Raw genomic sequence first — 22,777 nt, 5'->3', positions numbered from 1 at the left:
CACAAGAGAGGTAAAGAAGAGAGTGGAAGCAATGGGTGGAGATGAGTGTCAGGGTTGATTTGTGACAGAAGGATAGCAGCAAGAGTGAAAGGGAAGGTTTTAGAAGATGGTGAGACCTGCTATGATGTATGCTGTGTGGTTTGGAAGCAGTGAGACTGACAGAAAGACGGAAGGCTGAGCTGAAGTTAAGATTTCCACTGGGACTGATCAGGATGTAGAAGACTAGATATAAGTTGGTGGATTGTGGAAAGTAAAAATCACAATTATTTAGTGGTCATTAAAATGTGTTCAGAATTTGCAAATTGATGGTGATTCATCTCATAAATCTAGACACATTGCTCTCTATAAAAACTGTCTTTATAATTAAAAACTAATGGTTTTGGCAATACTGGCCCTCTATTTACTTGGTATCAGATTGTTAACATAATTTGCAGTAGCACTACGATGTAGCTACTTAGCAGCTATTCTATTAAAAATTATTAATTATATTTGGTTATTGATCCCAGTTTAGCTGTGACTTACAGTATTTGTCGTCAATGTGTGATTGTTTAAAATCAAAAACTTCATTTTTCTACGCAACATAAGAACAATTCGGAGTCCAAACGTTTCAGTGATAATTAATTATCAAGATGCATTTTATACTTTTTTGGTCATCTTTTTACAAAGATAGGTGTCAGGACAGATAGATGGAAACAGTTTTAAGTGACAAAGGTTATCAGCTGGGCTTGACATCACAAATGTTTGGAAGTCTTAGATATTCGTCCATATCCACTTGTATGGACTAAAAATCAGTTCATAGCTGTTTTAGTCAAGATAAAAAGGACACGTCCTTGATGGTTGAGTCAGTTCTGCGAATAGCTCAGACTGTGACTGCAGACTGGGTGTGTTTGGGACTATCTCTGCAGTACATACAAAACTTTGAAACGAATGTACTGATGCATACTTCCAGAGTGGGGAGCTCTACCACTGATCTAGGAGGTTTCAAACTGCAGAAGACGAGGCCATTTAGATAAAACAGGACAAAAGCCTATGCGTAAGTGCCATTTGGATTCCCATCGGAACAACCTATAGGAGCAGGCTTACACTGGTATAAATCATCGCTAATGCATCTCATCGCGCGGTGCATGCCCCATACATTTCTTCCATCTGATCCTCGGCCACTGACAGCCATATTGTACATCTCTACAGTTATCTGTGTCAGGTTTGCGAGGAAAACTGCAGACATGGGCGGATATTTGTGTTTTTTCTTCAAAATAAAGTTCGAGCTGAAGGGCTGAAAGCGGTCTGCAGGCTACCTAATTCTCTTACATATTTAAATTTTCTGGAAACCTAATGGATACATTAGGGAAAATAACTGTGGGGGGTTGATTTAGTCCCGCTATTAACTATTAATTAGTGCTTCTGTGTTTAGTCATGTTTTCCTCATTAATTTTGTTGTGGTTTTCCCCTTGTTTTTGTCAGCTAACTTTAGCTATATGACAGGAAACTACAGAAACAAAAAAGGGAAAGCACATTATGTCTAGAAAAAAAAAATGAACAGACTCATGCTTTAAAAAAAAAACCCTAATTGAACAATAGAGTAAAAATAATAAACAATCAAACTTACGTTTAAAATAAGTATTAAATATTCAGGATCATTGCAATGTGAAAGATGTTGGCTGTTTTATATGCAAAGGTACGGGAGATGTCAAATCTAAGAGTATGTTCATGAACTGTAAAGGGTCTATATCGACAGATGTAAACCGCCTTATGATAATATTGGCCAGTTAACTATGTGGTTTTATTTTTATAGTTAAGACCGGAAGTTGTGTTACTTTATTCTGGCTGGCTCTACAGCGACTCCCCCCCAAATCGCCTTATGGTTTAGACTTGAAGGGTTTTTCCATGTCTGCGGGAATTTATAACGGCAGACGCACTGAGAGACAAGCACCCGGAGTAAAAAGGTATTTTTCATCGTGAATATTTTGCTACAGTTGAAGATACGAAGCTCTTCTATCAAATTAAAGACAGACATCGTCCCCCGGTGAGTTGCCTCTCCCCAAAAAGAGAGGAGCTTCTCTTCAACTTTGATGCAGCGGATTTCCTCGTGTTCGACCGATTCATGTGTCACAGAAGGGCCGACTTCTGTCAAGTTGTGCCCCTTAAACTGTGTGTAAACGCACCCCACTCTGCTTTACGTAGTCTTAAGTCGGAATTTGTTAAGATATTTGTTTTATATTTATTCGTTTTAGTGGCAAGTGTGGCGAATAAATGAGGGCTAACATTTTTTATGGCGTTAAAACTTCACGAGCGCGAGCGAGGCAACCGTCGGCTAGGCTCGTCCCGTTATACGGACTACACCCACTAGCTTGATAATGTCAGCCTTTCAACGCGCAAACTTTGGGCTTCATGAAGACCATTTTGGGGGGGATATAGTGACTAACGTTAGTGTTCCTTTAAGATACATTTTTAAAATTGGGATTTGACGCCTCTGACTTATTTTTTCCGTTGTGCAACGCTCGTGTAGCCAATATTTTAGGCGTTAAATTTTGGTTATAGTTCAACGTAACGGAAGCCAACAACTCTCGGCGGGTAAAGCTAATTGCTCACAAGCTACAAGTGGGTTTCACTTTATGAGGACTACAAACGCTACAGCTCCGACGTTTGCATTGCACATTCTGTGAAGCAGATTACAGTTGTATATGGAAACTATCATTGTTCCTAATAATTTCTTTAATTTCCAAAACTGAGAAGAGTGGTGGTGCTAGTCGATTTGTATCCTGAACTGGCACTACAAAATAGCTGAGACTAAAATGTAATGGCTGCTAAAAGTATTTTTAAACCCATGCCAGACACCTGGCTGCTCTCCGTTTGTATTAAATGGCGTTTAGCAAGCTTATGTCAGTCGTGATGCACAGTTCTCCATTCAGTCAGACTGGGGTGTATTATTAAACTTTAGTTTAGCTTCATACCATTAAACCTTACTGAAACTCCTACGTGTGATTCACACGAGAGAAACTCTTGAGTTGGATGTTTTCACTATCCTATTTAAGTTCATCATGGGTCATTACCATACTATTTCAGACTTGTGTTTCTAGTAAAGTATACCTGGTGCTGTGACACATTGCTTTACATTTTGCCTCCCCTGCTTTGTTTTCTGCAGTCCATAGTAGAAAAAAGTAAAGCAATCTGGTTATGAATGGATCTGGCCCTCTGTAGTTCATCATCTGAAAATGATCACTATTGGATGTCAGCAAGAAAACTGCTGATTGGCATATTTCTTTGTCCTATCAGTTCTTTTGACATGAGAGTGCATGGTCTTTGTCACGTAAACCTTTTTTATTTTATGTGTCGCAGCATAATGTCTCGATTGTCTTACAACCTTCTCTCCTGCAGAATTGTTTAAAGTAGTGTTCTCACTGCACTTCTGCAATAGTTAACATATGTACACTTAAGAAAAGTGGTTTTGCATGTTGTGATTGAATGGAAAACCGCATCACTGTGCCTATGGCTGTTTTGGGGGTTTTGTGGCTTGTTGTCATTAACAGATTTAGAAATACTATACCTTTCAGTGTTTTTCAGTGCTTTCCTTTGGTTGTTATTTCTGTTTTTTTTTTCTGATGCACAGTTTTGTCATCCACAGGACTAAATTTAGAGCTTGACAGAATAATCTTGTTCTCATTATATTCATTTGTCACATTTAGAAAATATTGTTGGCTAAATGTAACAGATGTTTGCTGAAATTAAATGGTAGTGTTTCTTGTCAGATTTGTTGAGTTACAGAATACCAAAAACAATAAAATAAATATTGTGCTCAGACAGCAGTTGCTTAGAAGTTTTGACTTTTTGTAGAAATCAGCCTGGTCACACTGAAGCCATTTTTGCAACCCCTCCAATCATTGTATAAATGAATAGTGAGAAGGCCATAACTTTTATTTTAGGATTTTTCATCCATAATAATTTTGGTGCCGCTTAAAGAGACTTGGGCCTTTTTTAAACAAAGGGAAATCACCAGGAATGTGATGAAAATATTTTAACCATTGTTGCCATTGTTATCAAATGGCCAAAGTATAAAAGGAAAATGCTTAAGACGCTTGCGTTGACTTTATGTGACATTATATACAGTCTGGCCCACAAAGGCCTGTTTAACCCTCTAGTGCTGCATAGTTTTCTGGCTCATCCTGTGAGATCACTGGGCAAAACCCAGGCTACTTACGTACTTTACTTTATGTATATGGTTAACCGAAAAAATCAATAAGCGCAAATTCCTACAGCTAGACTAGGATGATAACGTCATGCGTCAGTGCAAATAAGTCTACATGCTTCCTTGTTCTAGATTTGGTCTTCTGTGACTGGAATCAATATCTCTTTATAATAATGTTTCAGGTTTCACCCATGAACACTGGGGACTTATGTTACAAAATGTTTTCTTCTTTTTTTCAGGTCCTGTGGTAAAGGTCTTTCTGCCGTCCAGTGACGGGTTTTTCCTCTCAGCTGTTGGATTTAAGGAGGAGAGGAAGCAAAGATGCCTAAGCCGGTAAGGAACTGACAGTAAACTTCAAGCTGCTTTTGTCTACAGATTATTACAGCAATGCAGCGTTAGGGGAAGAAGCCAGAAAATCTGCTTATTTTTTTGCCACTTAAATCTGATTGTTTGATGGACATAATGTGGCTGGTTCAGGAAGTATGATATGAATCAGGCACAACAAAGTGGCTTGTTTTTCTTCCCTGCTAGTTCTGCTCATGTAAACCGACTCTTTAGAGCTGCTCGTGAGTTGTCATAACAGTCTGCATGCTCTGCTACCGAAATCCTCATTTTGAACAATCTGGAAAGTGGCAGTTTCATCCCCACGGCTGCTCCCACTCCTCATACGCCTCTTTCAAGTAAACAACAGCCAGAGTGTGAAGTGAACTGCCTGGCCCACAGGCCTCACAACTGCAACACTGCTGCCATTGTTGCTTAAAGGGTGGAGAGAATGCCAGACTCCTAGGATGTGAACAACGCCAAAACAAAACCAATTTGATGCAGTCCCTTCATGGCTGTCTGCTTCTCACCGTTGCTGCTTTTCCTTTATGAACAGACTTGGCAAGAGCAGGAAGTAGTCTGGGGATATTAAACGATGCCGAGTTATGCCACTTTTAGGTAGTCTACCCACCAATGATGCAGGTTTACTCAACACTGGACAAAGTCGTGCGTCAGCCATCACCCTTATTCTAAGTGTTGACAAACTATTTATGTAGTAACTGTCAGAGAAAAGTTGACTTTCAGTTTCACTTCTGTCTTTCCATGGTGTTTTTAATAATTTTTATCAGTGTATTTATTTAGCCAGCATTTTGGCATCCAATCAGTGTCCAACCCTGTGGTCTTCCCTGCACAGTAAGGGTTTTATGGAAGGTATATTGTATAATTTGTATTTTTAGTTGCCTAATTTGACTAAATTTGCATTCTGTGTCTTGCTTGGACAAAAATCAAAATTCAGTTGCTGAAGATTGCATCAGAAACTTTCCAAGGAAATGGTAACGAGTTCCAGGCCGTCCCACAAGTGAAACACATCTCTTGTCTGCCTCTTCAGGCAGTGGGTGTTTGTGTGTGTCCTTGGGTGAGTTAGGAAGATACAAAAGAAGGACAGCCAGGCACTGATGTCATCCTTCCCCCTCTCGTCCCCTGAGTCACCAGGGCAAAATCCCAAAATCGGCTTCTGGGACAGCATGCCAACTTTGCTGAGAGTGACGTTTGTGTCAAAGACAATATCTGACAGAGAAAGTGCAGCTTGTTGCAGGGAAGCGCTGACATAATAAAAAGAGGAAACAAAAGCAGGGTCCACCAGACATGACCTCCTCTGGGACTAGTGTATGACATAAAAACCTTTTGGAACAGTCTCTTATATCTGAATGTCAGTATTCATACGCAAGCTTAAAAATATTTGCAGGGGTCAGTGACAGCGTTGGCTGACTTGGAAGAGAGTACATTTTCAGTCACAGGACTCTGCAGATTTTCAAAGTTTATTTTAAAACGGAAACAAATGTTTTTGTTCAGAGTAAGGCTTTTACAGTCACCCATGTGGACGCCCCATTAAGTTACTTTTAGCGATAAAGTTGACACAATGTTTTTAAGAAAATGCACCAAGGCTGCAAGTAAAGTTTATGGTAATTGAAGAATCATTGATCAGTTAATATAGCTATTTTTAAATAGATGGTGATTAACTGATCATGAATCGGGTTAAGTATCCTTATACTCAACCCTAATTGGGCGATATGAGGAACATCTAATATTACAATATTTTCTGGTCATATCACAATACATGATATATATCACGATATGTTCAAATAACCTCCAAAATCAAATGTTATTATTCACTATATAGTTCCCAAAATTGCACTGGTATTCAAATCATTCATTCAACTTTTTTTCTACTTTAAATAGAAAAATTTAGAATAAATTGAAATATCATAACATATAAAAATTGTAAAATAAAAAATGCAATAAACTCAAATGACAGAAACAAGTCTAGACGGTGACTATAAAAACAACTGACTAAGAACAGTCACGGGTATCACAGCTGGTTTATTTAACGTTTTCTTTGGTGTGTGAGGGGACGTTGACATGCCGAGTTTAAAACAGTCTTAATTTTGCAGTGGATGACTTTTCAGCTGGTGGAATAAATTCATGGTAGGGCTGTTCGATATAACGATATATATTGGATGACGATATGAAAACGTCTGTCGTTTCATTTTACGTTATCGTTTGTTTCGTGGTGTCGCAAAATAAACTTTACGGCAATATTTTTTCACCATTTTAGTGGCTATATTAATTTTTAAAGTTCTCTCTTTCTCTTATATTTAATATAACCACACTATGGACGGACAAGAGCCTGTTTTTATGCGTTGTCGTTAGCAACAACGACTATAAAACCATCGCGTGTCCGCTTGTTTGTTTTCCACATAAACCTTTCAGAATAAAGCTCAAGAGCCTGTTGAGACCTTTCATTCGAAAATCATTCGACTCCATGTACACGACGCGCAGCTGGAAACACTTCACCAAGTCGAGCTGCCTGAGATTCACAGAATTTTCTATCGGGACGATAGATGTCTTATATCGGGATATGAGATTTTGGTCATATCGCACAGCCCTAATTCATGGTACTGCTACCTTTTGCTGCAGTAGTTTTACAACATGTTTTGCATATTACCGCATTTTGTTCAACATCCTCCTTGTGAAATCCAAACGAAAGTGAGTCTCATTCCGTTGTTTGTCTGAAACTCCCGCTGTCATCATATTTTTCCCCCCCTATCTGGTAGTATATAAACACGCATGCTTGTATGCCAGAAGATGATAAAAAAAATATTCCGGTTTGGGGAATATTACGGTGGCAGTTTATACTCAATGGTTACGATAAAGCCATTTTAACCATCGTATGTGGAAAAACTTGCGATACATCGAGTATATATCGATATATATATACATTCGATATATCGCCCACTCCTAGTTCCAATGACACCTATATCCTACTCTCTCTGCCTGGTGTACTCTTTGTGCTGGGGGCAGGGTAATCATGAGGGGAAAGGAAGAGGGCCCTTACTGGTTTCCGAGCTTGTAGCTGTTTTCCTGTTTGCTGAAGAGGTGGCCTGCTATATACTTTGGGGGGCCCCAGTCTACGTCAACATCCTGGCTCTGTCACAGTGAGGAGCAGAGATTTAAGAGAAAAATATAATCACACTGCTAAGGGGCTGTCAGGAGAGGAAGCAGTCAGAAGGATGGGGAATAATTTGTAAATGTGGGAAGCAGGAATTTGTGGTCCTCAAGAGATAGTCTTTAGGAATTTTAAGAGGTTGGAAAGCAAGGGGGGTTATGACAAGAGGATATATATATAAGTACCAAAAGCTGTAGTTCATGGTGTAGCCAGTTTGAGGCCAGCTGGAAAAAATAAGTCAGTCCTAATAGAGTCTTGTGTTAAATTGCCTGGAATGTATTTCACAAACTAGTGAACCACTTTTCATGAAGACACCAATAACACTAACACCAGCTCCACAAGGGCTTAGCGTATGCCTGACTGGCGGCTAGGCTTGTGATACTGCCACATACACTGGAGTATTGTAAACCCTGGAGTTGGTGCTGGAAAAACTGTGATAACAGCACTTTGAAACTTTTGGACTTTAATTGGTTGGCTTAATTAAGACTTTTGAAATTGATGCTGACCCTATTTCAATTCGAAATCCCAGTATTACAATCAAATTAAGATGAGCAGAACCAGCAAAGGAGTCTTTCATTTTTACTAATGTGTTTTCAGGCACGTTTGGCACAGATGGCAGTTATTTCTGAAACTGTGCTAGGTCAATAATAAGTAGGGTAAGGTCCAGCTTTTATTTTCCCTCTATTGTATTTTCTCAAGTTTCTCACTCTTTCGTACAACGAATGAATAAACAATACTTGCAACAGAACATTCACCTTCTCTTCCCCCAAAGCAATAATGTTGTTGTTTGCAGGTAGTTTTGAGTCCTTATCTGCTCTCACGCCTCCTTCCACTCCTCCGTTGAGAACTGCCTTACTCTGCAGGGGAGGTTAATCAGAGGGACAGACAGTTGCTCGGAGCCCAGCAGGCCAGATTAGCGGCTCTACTGATTGATGTGTGTGTCCTAAGGTCTCTCAGCAAAGCTCCTCTAAACAGCTTACAGTTACTAAACAGCTGCACATTTAACAAGGGGCCCATTTGAGTGAGAACTTGTCTTTGCAATTGAAATTGAGAGGAGGATTTAGAAATATCCCAAAATGGCATCTCCCTTTAAACAAAACACTAATGATAAAGCTCTTGGATTTTTCACAATTTGTAAACTTAACAAGCTACAGTGGTAAATATTGGTGTCTGTATTATATTATAGCAGCACTCAGGTGTGCTTATTAATAGCATGTCCTCAGCAGTTAGTTAAATCACACTCTCTGTATGTGTGTTGTAATTTGAGCCTCTCTGCTCTGTATTGAGCAGCCAGTCTGATCATGTGTGCTCATTAGTTTTTATAGATGAGAGCAAAAGCAGTGCAATTAATAAAATTGTTACACTTTCAGTTATGACTAAATCATATTAATCGAAGTAAAATGATTATTGTGATGCGGTCTGTTTCACAGATCATGCTCCTGCTTGTCTTTGAGTGCACACCTTTCCAAATTGATTCCCCACCATGTTGTGAGGTTGTCATGTTCAGGCAACTTTCAATAAATATGAGTCAAGTTAAATATTTGTACAATTTTCCCAAAAGCTGAATTATTCTGTCAAATAATCTTGGTCTCAGTGTGGACCATAAGCATTGTGACTTTTTTGACACAACTGATTAGGTCTGAGGGAAAGTAAAGAAGATGGCAAACTGTAGTCCACCACAATCAGCTGGTTACTCCCAGCTGATTGCTTGACTTGTATATTTGTCTGTTCTGATATCTGGAAAGGTAGTCAGTTTTCATGATTGGATTACAGATTGATTTTTGGATCTTTTTGGGGGTTTTTAAATGGGGAAATCACAACAGTGATCACCACACTTTACTTCCAATTATATACATTTTTCAATTTTCTAGACCACTTAAGCCACGTTTTGTTTTCCCCCTTTCTTCCTGAATAAGAAAATCTTTAGCCAACATTGTTCCACAAGATTTTGCTGTCCAACCTCAGGCAGATCTTTCTCTGTCCATCTGTGCAGAAGGACACTGTGCACTGAGGTTAAAGCTAGTGTCAGTGTACCAGTTTATCATTTATTTCATTATCAGCTCCTCTTAACACAAGTAAAACTAGTAGTTAATATTTTTAGGTCGGTAGTAAGAAAGAGAAGTGAAAAGAAGGAATGATGAGAGTATTAGTACTTCCAGTATAACATTTACTGGAAGCTTCTAAAATCTTTCCGCTAGATGTTGGAACTGCTTCTGAGACATGTCGGGCCAGTGCTCCAACTGGAACTTGACTCATCAAGAGGAGATCCAGTGTCATACTAATTTTAGTGTTTATGTTGTGCTTTTAGGAACTTTCAAGGCCTGTCAGTTCACATGCTTGCAAGGCATCCTCTTATGGCAGTGTGATGGAATTGAGTACCTGGATTGTTGTGTTGATTGTTGTGAATGTCCTTTTTTGGAATTTATTCCCATTCCAGGTCTTTCCTCAAATGCCTAACACTGTCCTTTTAAGGACAGGTTGCCCAGTCAGCGTGTCTTGTGTCACCAAATAGTGTTGTTTAAGGACAGGCTTGCAAAAGTCACTCCTTCAAGGCATGTCAGTTGTCAGTGTCTGATTAGCTGTGTCATTGCTTTGGCATGTTGCTGTCCCTCTTCTCCTCCCCCCCGCTCTGTACGAGAGACAGGATTAACTAACCGTCTGGTCCATAAAGGATTTCACCTCTTTCCGCCCTGTGGGTTTGCTATGTTTTCACACACACACACACACACACACACACACACGTAGCACAAAGGTTGGCTCTATCGTGGTTGATGGCGGGCCCCACACGAACAGAGGAGAACTCGCACCAAGGCAGTGAAATCAACACAAAGTCTATATTCAGTGAACAATGAATAGATTATGTTGCTGTGGTTACCTTGTTTGTGGCTAGATCTGTGCACCTGTAAGAGTAGATCCAAATGTTACCTAACTAGTTAGTTACAGTTATCCAAATGCAATTGATGTTCAGTAACAGGAAGAGGTTATTGTTATACAAAGGTTATTTTATAAGGGAGATCAGATCAACAGGCACACAGAAGTAAACAGTACATCAAAAAAATCAGTGAGTGTTCTTGTTTCTTTTTCATCTTTTAAAACTCTTAACCTCAGTATGTCCAAATTAGTTTGTTTTAAAATTGAGTTATTTTCAGTCTGTCACTATTGTCAGTGTTGGGGAGTAATGGAATACATGTACCGGCGTTACGTATTTAAAATACAAAATATGAGTAACTATTCCGTTACAGTTACCGTTTAAAAATGTGGTATTCAATAAATGGATTACACAGCGGTCTTTTCCTGTTTCATATGTTAGGCTGTCCCCTCTATTTTTGGTAATTCCACACTGGTGGAAACCCAAACAAAACACGCATTAAGAGGCTCTAATGCCTGTGTCTCAATCTCACAGCCCATGTCACCTCTACTTGCAGCCCACATAATGACGTGAAGAAGTTGGGTTTTTTTTTTTGTTGAATTATTGTTCAAAAAATTATTTAATATGAATGCAATAGGCAGAGTGTTACAGGCATAGCCCTAAAGAATGTAGCCTCACGGGCAGTGTAGCCCAGTTGTAAGTAAGCTATTAAGACTCGACTGTACACTATGTTCGTGTTTTCCTCGTTACAAAATACATTTTGCAGCATGTAATCTGTAGTGAAATACATTTTAAAAGTAAGTATCTGCATCTAAGCAAAGCCAAGCAAGGTAAAGAGCTGGATATCAGTAGCCCCTGTTTCATGTAATATTATCCTTGGTGTCTACATTGAAATGTTGACAGGGTTGTGGTGTCATAAGTAGCTTATGTTATTGGATCCCAGCCATTGGTGTCAAGTTCCCATAGTGACCCCATTCATAAAGCATCCCTGAATCCCTCCATATTCTCCTATTAAAATACAGATCTTTTAGTTCGATATTCTTATTTTTAAGCGCTCTGTGTAGATTTCATTAGATTTCATGTTTCTTATTTTTGCCTGGTTGTTGTTTTGTTCTAGCTACTAATTGGAATTTTAGAATTCTGCTCATCCCTTCAGTATTTCCTGTGTTATCCCCCTCTTAATTCATGCTTTGGGTCATTTTCTGCTTTATTCTGGTAAACATGTGTTTCTGGTGTCTTCCTTCCTTGTCTTATTGTTACCCTCCTGTGCCCTAATATGTAAATGGTCATCAGTGTAGTCTAGCTTCCCAAGCCAGCTGAGAGACTTTTGTTTGTTTGTTTTTTCTCTTCCCTCTGGTGATGGATTTTGTGTTTTGGACTGAAAACACTTCCCCCGGTGTCGATAGAAAACTCAATGAACTGCAGCACAAACGTTTCACGTTCCATAAATTTCAAGCCGCAACCACAAAAGAAGAAAAGGATGGATGTGATTTGTGAACTTATAATCTTAATTGAATCTCTGTATTTCAGTCACTAAACATAGTCAAGTCCCATTCAGAGCTTCTCTTCATGTTTCATCTGTAGTCTCGGATAGTAGTGGTAAAGACTTTTCACTCCACACAAGAATTTTTGAAGGCTGGATTTGAAATTTTACCTGTTTGTACAGCAATATGCAATCTCACTGTGATTTGCATGTTTTACTGGTCTGACCCCTGGAATTCGGTAGCACATGCTCCTTTAGTTTTTGTTGTTTAATTGTGGTTGTCAAGCAGCTTTTAGATACGTTATCGCCTAATTGTGGCAGTAGAAGCCAGAGGATTCTGCATACATATGCAAAATCCTCCTTGAATGCATCTTTAGCAACAACCAAGTAAAATTTCAGTGCAAAGCAGACTAAATTTGTGTTTTAGTGCAACAAAATGTTAACAACAAAACATCATGCAAGATATCTATATTGTGGGCATGTCCTGCAGTATTTATTGGGTAATTAATGAGGTGATCCAGCAAGATACATTATGGGCTGAGTTCCATGTGGGGGTCCAGTTATGTGCTGGTTTCATGGATTATTCATTGCAGGGATATTGAGTGAAAAAGATAAAGGCAGGAGAGTGTGTCAAAAACAAGAGGGGAGAAAAAGGAATGCAAAGTAAGCATTCCTGAGGTTTTATATATAAGTACTGAGAGGAAAAGGATGGTTCATTCCCTCAGTTTCTTCTTCTTCTTCTCATCTACAGCAACAACGCTGTAATTTAATGTCGAAAGGAGTATACCCCAGATCATCTCTCAAACTTCCTGTTGCGCTTTATAGCCCCACTCTTCTTTCTCTCCTCCCTTCACGCTCTTGCTAAACTTTGCTTTTTGCACTCCGCCTCTCAGCTTGCTTCTCGTCTTCCTCTCTACTCTGTTTTCCTCCATCTCTCTTCTCGTCCTGTTAACTACCACTGAGGCAATGCACGGCTCAATGTATGAGTAGGTGTGGGAGGAAGGATGTCGGATGCCACGGAGGTCAACCCCGCTCTGTTCTGTGCCATCAGCTGCTTCTAGGCCTACTGCCAGTGCTGCTTAAAGAGGAACAGCCAATGACTGAGTTTTATCCTCTGCTCCACCCCCAACAGAGGTCTTTGCCTTGAAAAAGTGTGGCTTCACTCACTGGCAGAGTGCTGAGAGGGTAGGATTGAAAGGATCTGACACATTGCCCACATATGGGGGAAAATGTTCTTCTATTGTCCTCTTTCGAAATTCTGCAATTTCCTGGAATATTTTTGCTCAACTGAGGAAAAGTTGGACAGCAGCACTTGACATGAGCTGTCAGTAGTGCTGGTGCATACATGCAGTGCACCACATCCTGTATTCTAAGAGAACCATAACTATTGTGTGAAAAGTAAAGGTTGTATAAAAAAAAAAAAGACTTTTTGCCAGTATTGCCTCAGTGTTTTGTGAGCCACCTCACTTTATCACAACCAGTAATCAACTTCCATCTGTTTAAAGTAGTGTACAGTTTTCCCTTAGTGTGAATCTCTCACTTAAGATTAGGGCTGGGTATCGTCACTGATTTCTAGAATCGATTCAATTCCGATTCACAAGGTCCCGAATCGATTTGATCCACGATTCGATTTAATTCGATTCGATTCACTTCGATTTGAATCTGGGAAATTTTGACAGTCAGAAATATTATAATTCAGATCAGTACATTTACATATTTTTGTATCTATAAAAAGGAAGCTGACACATGCAAGACTTTATCAAAGGTGTGAGCGTCACAGCAGATGCCTTTGTGTCAAAGTAGCTGAAGATAAAACACAGAAAAACATGAAGGCGATTTTCCTGGCCTGGGATTTTATAAAAATATTCTGCATTAGATCAAAAAGGAAAGAAAACCATTAATCAACACATGAACATTGCCTCTGAAGTTACAGCGGTTTTATTAGAGACATGGCTAAGCGTTTTGCATTTTGCATAATTTTAAAAAGTTTAAATTTGTTCAGTGTTGAACGGCAGAAATTAGGTTTTCTTTTCGGAAGTATATAAAACGGAAAAAAAAAAATCAGCCGACAGCGCTGTAAACAACGGTAGACTTGTGCGTAACAAGCAAGCGAATAATGCAGAAAACAGTACAGAGAGAGAGAGAGAGCGAGAAAGAGAGCGCGAGCACGCGAGAGAGAGCTGTGCATCACGGTCGAAGCAAAACAATAAAAGTCAGAGTGAATTCATGACATTGTTTATGTGAAGCCTAGTTTGGATCTTCTTTTGCTGCTGGGTCGGTCAATATTGTTTGGAGAGACATCAAACTAACAGCTTTAGAATCAGCGCATAAAGGGCGTGAACACAAAGCGCGGACCCACCGACAGATCAGAATCAGCGAGCTGTCGGCTTTCAGCCCCGACCGTGAGAAAGGCGACATCTCACTGATTCTGATCCGTTGGCGGGTCCGTGCTGTGTGTTTACGTCTTTGTGCAGAATCCGTGTTCCTGCTCTCATTTACTGTCTTAGCTGTTTGGTGGTTGTTGAAATTTTGTGAGATTTCACCAGAGATTCTGACATTTCGGGCAAAATAAATTTATATAAAAAAATCGATTCAGGATTTTAATGAATCGATTTTACGTTATCCAAGCCAGAATCTATTTTAATCGATAAATCGATTATAAAAACCCACCCCTACTTAAGATGGTAGCACAAGTTTTCAGTAGGATTTAAATCATGAGCGCAAGTGGATCAAGTTATCATTCGATTGCTTTGCTGACTAGTTTAGACTAGTGGCATAGTCAGGCACATGAGATGAAGCGTGCGCATAAAGTGCATAAATTCTTTGAATGTTGCCCACTTTATTTTGTACAACAGTTTGAAGAAGCTGTCTTTCAGAAGACTGATTGGATAAATATAGATAGATATGCTTTTGGTTCCCACCTCCCTAGTGCTTCACGAGTTCCTCTGAATCTCATCTGTCCATAACACGCTTAAAAAATTGTTCTTTAGGGATTTCTTGACCTGTTCTTGCAGTTAAAGCATTTGTTCAAACTTATAGGTTTAAGTGGTATTTAACTGCCTAAAACAGGAGCAGAAAAAAGGGAATAACATGCACACATGAGTAATTGCAACTTATTTTCATGTCTTCACTTGTGTAATATTTGCAAGCAAAGTGAACTTCCTCCCCCTTTTTTTTCTTTTTTTCCCCCTAGATCAATGTCCGTGTGACCACCATGGATGCAGAGCTGGAGTTTGCAATCCAGCCAAATACCACAGGAAAACAGCTGTTTGACCAGGTGAGCAAAAAAAGTATTTTGAGGACAGAAACCTGGCACGTAGGAGTGTGGGTGCTTGAGAAGTTGACACTTTGTTTCCTGTATTCTTATACTGTCAGTCCCCGCCTCCCAGCACAGGATTTTTTGGTGCCTTCAGAAAGAGTTTAGTCAGTGCCAGAATAATAAGAACTGAAATCAAAAACGCTCCCTATAACAGTTTGTTAAACAGGCAGAAGATAAATATGATTTCTTTAAGTTCTAACAGTTGGCTCCCTTCTCTCTTAAATGTCTCTGCCACTTACCACAGATCACAGATTTGTACTTCTCAGACATCAAAGAAAAAACGCTATCAAAAGAAAGGATAAACTGTAAAAATCCATTTTTCTTTTTTTCTGCTTTTAGGTGGTAAAGACTGTGGGCCTGCGAGAGGTGTGGTTCTTTGGACTACAGTATGTGGACAGTAAAGGCTACATCACATGGCTGAAACTCAATAAAAAGGTAAATATCACTTTGTTTTGTGGGAAAGTAGAAGCTTGGTCTATGTCCCTACCCTCACCTATTATCACGAGCTTTGGGTAGTGACCGAAAGAACAAGATCGCAGATACAAGTGTCGTAAATGATCTTTCTCCGAAGAATGGCTGGCCTCTCCGTTAGGGATAGGGTGAGGATTTTGGCCATCCGGGAGGGAATCAGAGTAGAGCCGCTGCTCCTCCTAATCGAAAGGAGCCAGTTGAGGTGGCTCGGACATCTGACTAGAATGCCTCCTGGGTGAGGTGTTCTGGGCATGTCCCACCGGGAGGAGACCCCACAGCAAAACCAGAACACGATGGAGAGATTATATTTCTCAGCTGGCCTGGGAACCCTTTGGTGTTCCCACAGAATGGCTAGAGGAGGTGGATGGGAGGTGGGGGTCTGGGCTTTTCTGCTTAGGCTGTTGACCCCGGGACCTGGCCCCAGATAAGGGGAAGAAGATGGATTGATGGAGAAGCTTAAAACCAAAATTCCATTATTAATATTATTATTAATTTAAGCGCGTGGACTTCAACTGATTTTCTTAAATTGTTTGTCGGGGTCTTTCTCTTTAGCTCTCACTTTCATGTTTCCTCCAGTGTCTGTGTCTATTGTTTGTCTGGTATTTGCCTAGAAGCAGTACTGTGATACTGAAGCCTCAAATGTGGTCTTTCAACAGGCTTCTTCTTTCACTCACCCCCAAAATAATCCCCAGTCCTAGCACCCCTGCTATTACAGTGTCTCTACATTTCCAAGTGTGCATTACAAAAAAAATATCCTCACGCTCAACAAGCATGTGAGCAAGACAGAGACAAAAGGCAGAGGCTACAGAAAAATAGTATTGAACAATTCCAGTACTTAATGGAGCTATTATTATTTATTGAATCCAGGTGACCCAGCAAGATGTAAAGAAAGAGAGTCCTCTGCAGTTTAAGTTCAGAGCCAAGTTCTTCCCTGAAGATGTCTCAGAGGAACTAATCCAGGAGATCACACAGAGACTCTTCTTCTTGCAGGTAACTCCACACACTCAGGACATCAACACTTTTAGCAAATAATTAGTTTTTCAGTTATTTTCAAAACCTCAAAATATCACATTTTTATGTTACTATTATTTAGTTTGCTCTGTTCTCAGCATAAGTGCTAACTAAATCTTACAGTGTTGAGTAAATTTAAAGTCACTCACACATTTTCTGCCAGGTGAAAGAGGCCATCCTGAATGATGAGAACTACTGTCCCCCAGAAACGGCTGTGTTGCTGGGTTCATACGCTGTCCAGGCCAAGTATGGAGACTATAACAAAGAGGTGCACAAGGCTGGGTACCTTACTCATGACAGACTGCTCCCTCAGAGGTAGGCATTTCACATAAAGTTTAGCATTTTTTACATATATATATATATATATATATATATATGTGTATATATATATATATATATATATATATATATATATATATATATATATATATATATATATATATATATATATATATATATATATATATATATATGTGTATATATATATATATATATATATATGTGTATATATATATGTGTATATATATATGTGTATATATATATGTGTATATATATATGTGTATATATATATGTGTATATATATATGTGTATGTATATATATATGTATATATATATATATATATATATATATATATATATATATATATATATATATATATATATATATATATATATATGATTCTGGTGTCAGCCAGAGTAACTGGATTTTGACTTTCATTTTTCAAATCTATATCTTTGCCTGCTGGAGTATTTAGTATTTCCTCTTTGAGGAAGCAATTTTGACATTCCTTCAGATGAACGTCATTTTGTGTGTGTGCGTGTGTGTGTGTAGAGTCCTGGAGCAGCACAAGCTGACTAAGGAGCAATGGGAGGACAGGATACAGACCTGGCACGAAGAACACAGAGGAATGCTCAGGTGTGTGTCAGACCTTTATCACGATGAAACCCTTTGTAGACATGTTTGGATTTGCCATAAAGTACCAAAGATTTAAACCCACTTAACTTAAATTCAAATGTGTGCTTTTTTTTCTTCTTCTAGAAGAAAATGTACGCTAACTGAATGCTATTGTTTTGAACATGTGATTGTGTTAAATTTCTAAACATAATATAATGCCTCTTTTTCTCTACTCTAGAGAGGACTCAATGATGGAGTATCTTAAAATCGCCCAAGACTTGGAGATGTATGGAGTCAACTACTTTGAGATTAAAAACAAGAAGGGCACACAGCTATGGCTGGGCGTGGATGCTCTTGGACTCAACATCTACGAACATGAGGACAAGTAAGGAATATACATAATCCTTGGAAAAACTAATTTTCTGACTAATTCTACAGCTATTAGCCTTGTAGTGTTGATGGAGTTTTTTTAATCTCAGTATGAGGCCAGCATTTTGACGTTACCAAGTGGAAGTTTTTGCATGAATCTCCTCACAGAGACAAAGAGCCTCAGAGCTGCGGTTTGCAGTTGGTTGCTAAACAGCAACAGCCTTGAACAGTGAGCAGTTGGAGGCGTTACTACACAGTGTGTCACAATCATAACAACTGATAGATGTGTGTCGACGCGCCTGGTATACCTGCTGTGTTACACAGCCTCATCACAAGATCAAAACTCGTATTGAATTAAATATGAAATGGAAAAAAACCGTCAGATTTTCTAGAAGCTTAGCTGACAGGAACAACTGTGCAACCCACTCTGGAAACATTTAGTGGTGTGCTTTTAAAAAAATATTAATATTTATTGTTATAATATTTATAATGTTTGAATCTTGAGTGTGGCATTTAATATATTTAAGAGATTTTCAACAACTTTAATAATCCAAACTGATACTACTGACAAAGGGTTCATATACCCTGTGGATTCTGGTTCATGGGCCCACGTAGCACATACTGTTAAACTTAAATCAATTTGATTTAATCAGACAGACCCTTCTAAACAAGTGGTTGTTTAGCTCTGATGTTGTTAGAGTGTATCTAGCTGTGTGACATAAATGGTAATAGGACATGCACAATGTCCAAAAAGCTTAGAGGAAGCAAAGATATTTTTGATAAGTGAGAGGTGGAGAAAGTCTCTGTCTCTCCATTGTAGTAGTTTTTCCTGTTCCCTTCTGGTCAGATTTATTTCCCCTCTTTGTGAAGGACAGATTTAATCACTACTCCTGTAGCATTTCCTCTCACTCTCTGCGTTACCTTTGTTTATGTTATCTGAGGACAGCTGCCTTCCTCCTTCTCTCGTCCAGGTGACGGGTGAAGGGGGAAAAAAAAGATCATTGCGAGATAACAGCATAGTTTTTTCTCTCTGTTGGCTGCAGCTTCCTCACTGTCCTTCACTTTCTCTGTTTGTTTTCTTTTTTCTTTTTTTCTTTATTATTACCTCTTGTTCACAAAGCATCTACTACTACTCGAATTAGTGTCAGCCAGTGAGCGTGACACCTAATACTGCCGCTATTCTCACACAGACCTGAAAGACGCTTCAGTGTCATCATTTCCTGTAAGCTGGTCTGTTTATACTGGGCACCATCTGCTGGCTGAATTGTATACCACGTGGTATTGGGTTACTTTTAACAGGCTGTTAAAAGTCTGCACAATTAACCAGTTGTTTGATATTTCATCCAGATTGACACCAAAGATTGGATTCCCCTGGAGTGAGATTCGAAACATCTCTTTCAATGACAAGAAGTTTGTCATCAAACCCATCGACAAGAAAGCACCTGTGAGTGTCGCACTCAGTCCACAAATTCATCCTTCAGCTTTATATAAACGCTTCACACGCTTCTGTTTTGCTCTCTTTGATCCATGCCTTTAGGACTTTGTGTTTTATGCCCCACGTCTGCGCATCAACAAGCGCATTTTGGCATTGTGTATGGGTAACCACGAGTTGTACATGAGGAGAAGAAAGCCCGACACCATCGAGGTGCAGCAGATGAAAGCTCAAGCCCGGGAGGAGAAGCACCACAAACAGATGGAGAGGTACTGCAGAGGGATGACTTGGCCACATACACATACTTTTATTTATTTTTTTGTTCCATGTCATTATACAAAGCTATGCATGTTGAGTGTGCCAGGACTTGATAACATTTGATTATGCACAAATGCACAAAATTGTATCAGACCAAGGCTTACACTGATGACGAGTCACTGCTACAGCAGAGCATTTCCATTAGAGGGCAGTGTCTCCTCTGCTACACAAAAATGAGGCATGTTCATGTATTCATTCTGAAGCTTCATTTAACTTTATTCAGATCATGGTTGAGAGTACTTCATCTATGTATATATACAGTTATATTAAAATAGATGTTTCATAGTTAAAATATACACAAAAAGTGATCTGAAACATGTAATCTGCAACCTTCTCAGGGCCCAGCTGGAGAATGAAAAGAAGAAGCGAGAGCATGCAGAGAAAGAGAAGGAAAGGATAGAGCGTGAGAAAGAAGAGCTCATGGAGAGGCTGAAACAGATTGAAGAGCAGACGATGAAAGCTCAGAGAGGTATCCCGTTTTCTTTTTCATTCTCTCATCCGTTTTCTTACTGTAGCTCTTACTTCCTCCTTCCCTCCTGTATGTCAAACTGGAGAATCTCTCTAGGGCTTTAGATCAAGACCAATTACATATTTCATTATGTTTGTGTGACCAGAATATATAAAGATTGAGCAAAGCTTTTGTGCTTTTATTTTTCATTTTAAAAACACAAAAACGTATTTAGAAACCCATTTTTCAATAGTTGAAATAAGAGGAAACTTTCAAAACACAATTAATTAATTATAAGTTGCGCTCTTGCGGATTCTGTTTTACATTAAAGTTTTCCGTTGCCACCACCAGAGTTCATTCTGAGGTTGGACTCTGAATGTTTACAACATAAATCGGAGCTTATTTATGACACGTTTGCGTCTGCTCTTCCACAGAGCTTGAGGAACAGACTCGCCGCGCCATGGAGCTCGAGCAAGAAAGAAAGAAAGCGAGGGAGGAGGCTGAGCGGCTGGAGCGAGACAGGCAAGCAGCCGAGGAGGCCAAGGCGGAGCTGGCCAGACAGGCTGCAGACCAGCAGAAGACTCAAGAGCAACTGGTGTGTGTTGTTTGACTGATGCTGGGAGCAGTGCCAGACTGTCATATGTGTATATGCTTTATGCTCCTGCACTTACAAGGCTCTGGTGTCTGTCTGATTATTTCGGATTGTTTGAAGCCACAGATTCTTCTGTATGAGTAACAGCAGGGACTGCTTTCATTGCAGGCTTCTGAACTGGCTGAATTCACAGCAAAGATTTCTCTCCTAGAAGACGCCAAGAGGAAGAAAGAGGATGAGGCCACAGAGTGGCAGCACAAGGTAACGCAGACTTCATTGATGACTTCATACACCAGATGAGATAAACATGTGGAAAACTTTCCAACTTGTGCATGATGTGACTGGATTTTGTCCAGCAGTGGACACTGAAAAAATTTAATTGGTTAATTTTTAATATTTCTCATCATAATATTTGTAAATTAAATGGTATGGACTACTACACCCACTGTGATAGAGGATTAGAGTGATCAGGAATCCTATTTTACATGGATCCATACAGCATACCCATCACTTGTCTTCCACATCACTCATAATGAGATGGTGTCTACATTTTGGCTTCACTAAACATTAGTTAATATTTACATATTTTAAAAAATGTGTTTTTAATTAATCGAAATAATTAAATCTTTCCCCAACTCCTTCCTGTAATGAGTTTCTTTTACAAATGATCATTTTGCATAGATGGGTCAGTTCATGATGGATGCAGATTAGGCTTAATTATTTTTGGTCTGATGGGCTAGATCTTTAACCACAGCTGTTCTGTGTGGCATCCTTTGCTCTCACCTGTCTAGCGTGACTCCGTGAGCTGTCTGTCCTAATCTCTCCTTCCTCGTGCCTCCACCTGCAGGCTCTGTCAGCCCAGCAGGACCTGGAGAAAACCAAGGAGGAGCTGAAGACCGCCATGACGGTGGTGCCAGCGCCTCCGGGCGGTCATGCTGAGAACGAGCACGATGAACACGACGAGAACCACGCAGAGGCCAGCGCCGAGCTCTCCAATGAGGGCGTCAGCCATGTTGACCTCCGCAGCGAAGAGGCTCGCGTCACTGAAGCACAGAAGAATGAGAGGGTCAAGCAGCAGCTGCAGGTAGGAGCAAGAAGTGAAAACCTTTAGAGAAGGGTTAAAATGACAACCCGTTGTTCAGATTTAGCCTCCACAAGAAGCCTGATATTACTCTTTATCAAAACTAGTCCTATATAAAGAAATTCCACCACTGTGGTGTGCATCTTGCGCTGAAATGAAGTCTAAAGCCAAAAATTGCCAGATTAATTTTAGAACAAACTTATAATATACAAAATAAGCTTTAGTTTCATGTAACCAAAGGAGGTTTGCGATACACAAACAGAAAATAATATCATCTCATTGTTATTTATAACAGCAGTTTTGTTGCAAAGAAGAAACACGGGCCAAGAAATGGCAGATAAGGGTAAGATGAGGCATACGTCTGTGTCCGTTCTTCTTTAAACTCCTGCTTGTCACAGGAGATGTGCTGGCTTATACTGCAGCCTGGCTTTAAAACAGACTTTCTAGAAATTAAGTAATCAGATGGATAATGTCCAACCTAATCATAGTTTTTATATTGTTAAGTAAATTCCAAAGACTGCTATGAAGCCTGGCTACTGCATAGGCCAGGACTAATACTGAAGCTAATGCAAGAAGAGTTAGAATAGTTTTACATAAAGAAAGGCAGGAACCTCACACCCAGGCCTGCACTTTGTATCGGCTTCCTCCAAAGATGACTGCTGAAGGAACAGACTTTGGTCCAGCCATTGCTGATCCCTGCTTGTGTGTTGTTTTCAATAAAGCAGAGACAAACACACTTTTGATTTAGTTGTCAGTGAAGACTAAAGATTGCACACAGAGAACTAAAAGATAAGTGGCTTTGCGTCAATCAGATGTTTA

The 22,777-nt window shown here is 39.5% G+C and overlaps 1 protein-coding gene across 1 annotated transcript in view; it reads left to right on the top strand.

Annotated features, from left to right (window-relative positions):
• The first annotated feature begins 1,823 nt into the window (after positions 1-1,823).
• Positions 1,824-22,777, top strand: part of LOC146492132 (radixin-like) — a 25,661-nt gene continuing 4,707 nt past the window's right edge. The window contains exons 1-14 of the mRNA XM_085151882.1: positions 1,824-2,023; positions 4,423-4,516; positions 15,216-15,299; positions 15,681-15,776; positions 16,680-16,802; positions 16,987-17,138; positions 17,656-17,739; positions 17,957-18,103; positions 19,435-19,531; positions 19,625-19,788; positions 20,176-20,306; positions 20,720-20,880; positions 21,046-21,138; positions 21,725-21,961. Of these exons, the coding sequence (XP_085008008.1) occupies positions 4,505-4,516; positions 15,216-15,299; positions 15,681-15,776; positions 16,680-16,802; positions 16,987-17,138; positions 17,656-17,739; positions 17,957-18,103; positions 19,435-19,531; positions 19,625-19,788; positions 20,176-20,306; positions 20,720-20,880; positions 21,046-21,138; positions 21,725-21,961 (1,581 nt within the window). The 5' untranslated portion in view covers positions 1,824-2,023; positions 4,423-4,504. The remainder of the gene's footprint in view (positions 2,024-4,422; positions 4,517-15,215; positions 15,300-15,680; positions 15,777-16,679; positions 16,803-16,986; positions 17,139-17,655; positions 17,740-17,956; positions 18,104-19,434; positions 19,532-19,624; positions 19,789-20,175; positions 20,307-20,719; positions 20,881-21,045; positions 21,139-21,724; positions 21,962-22,777) is intronic.

The sequence above is a fragment of the Neolamprologus multifasciatus genome, chromosome 23 (assembly GCF_963576455.1).
Source record: "Neolamprologus multifasciatus chromosome 23, fNeoMul1.2, whole genome shotgun sequence".
NCBI lineage: Eukaryota > Metazoa > Chordata > Actinopteri > Cichliformes > Cichlidae > Neolamprologus > Neolamprologus multifasciatus.
Note: the sequence above shows the minus strand (reverse complement) of the source record. Positions and strands in the feature narration are given on the sequence as shown.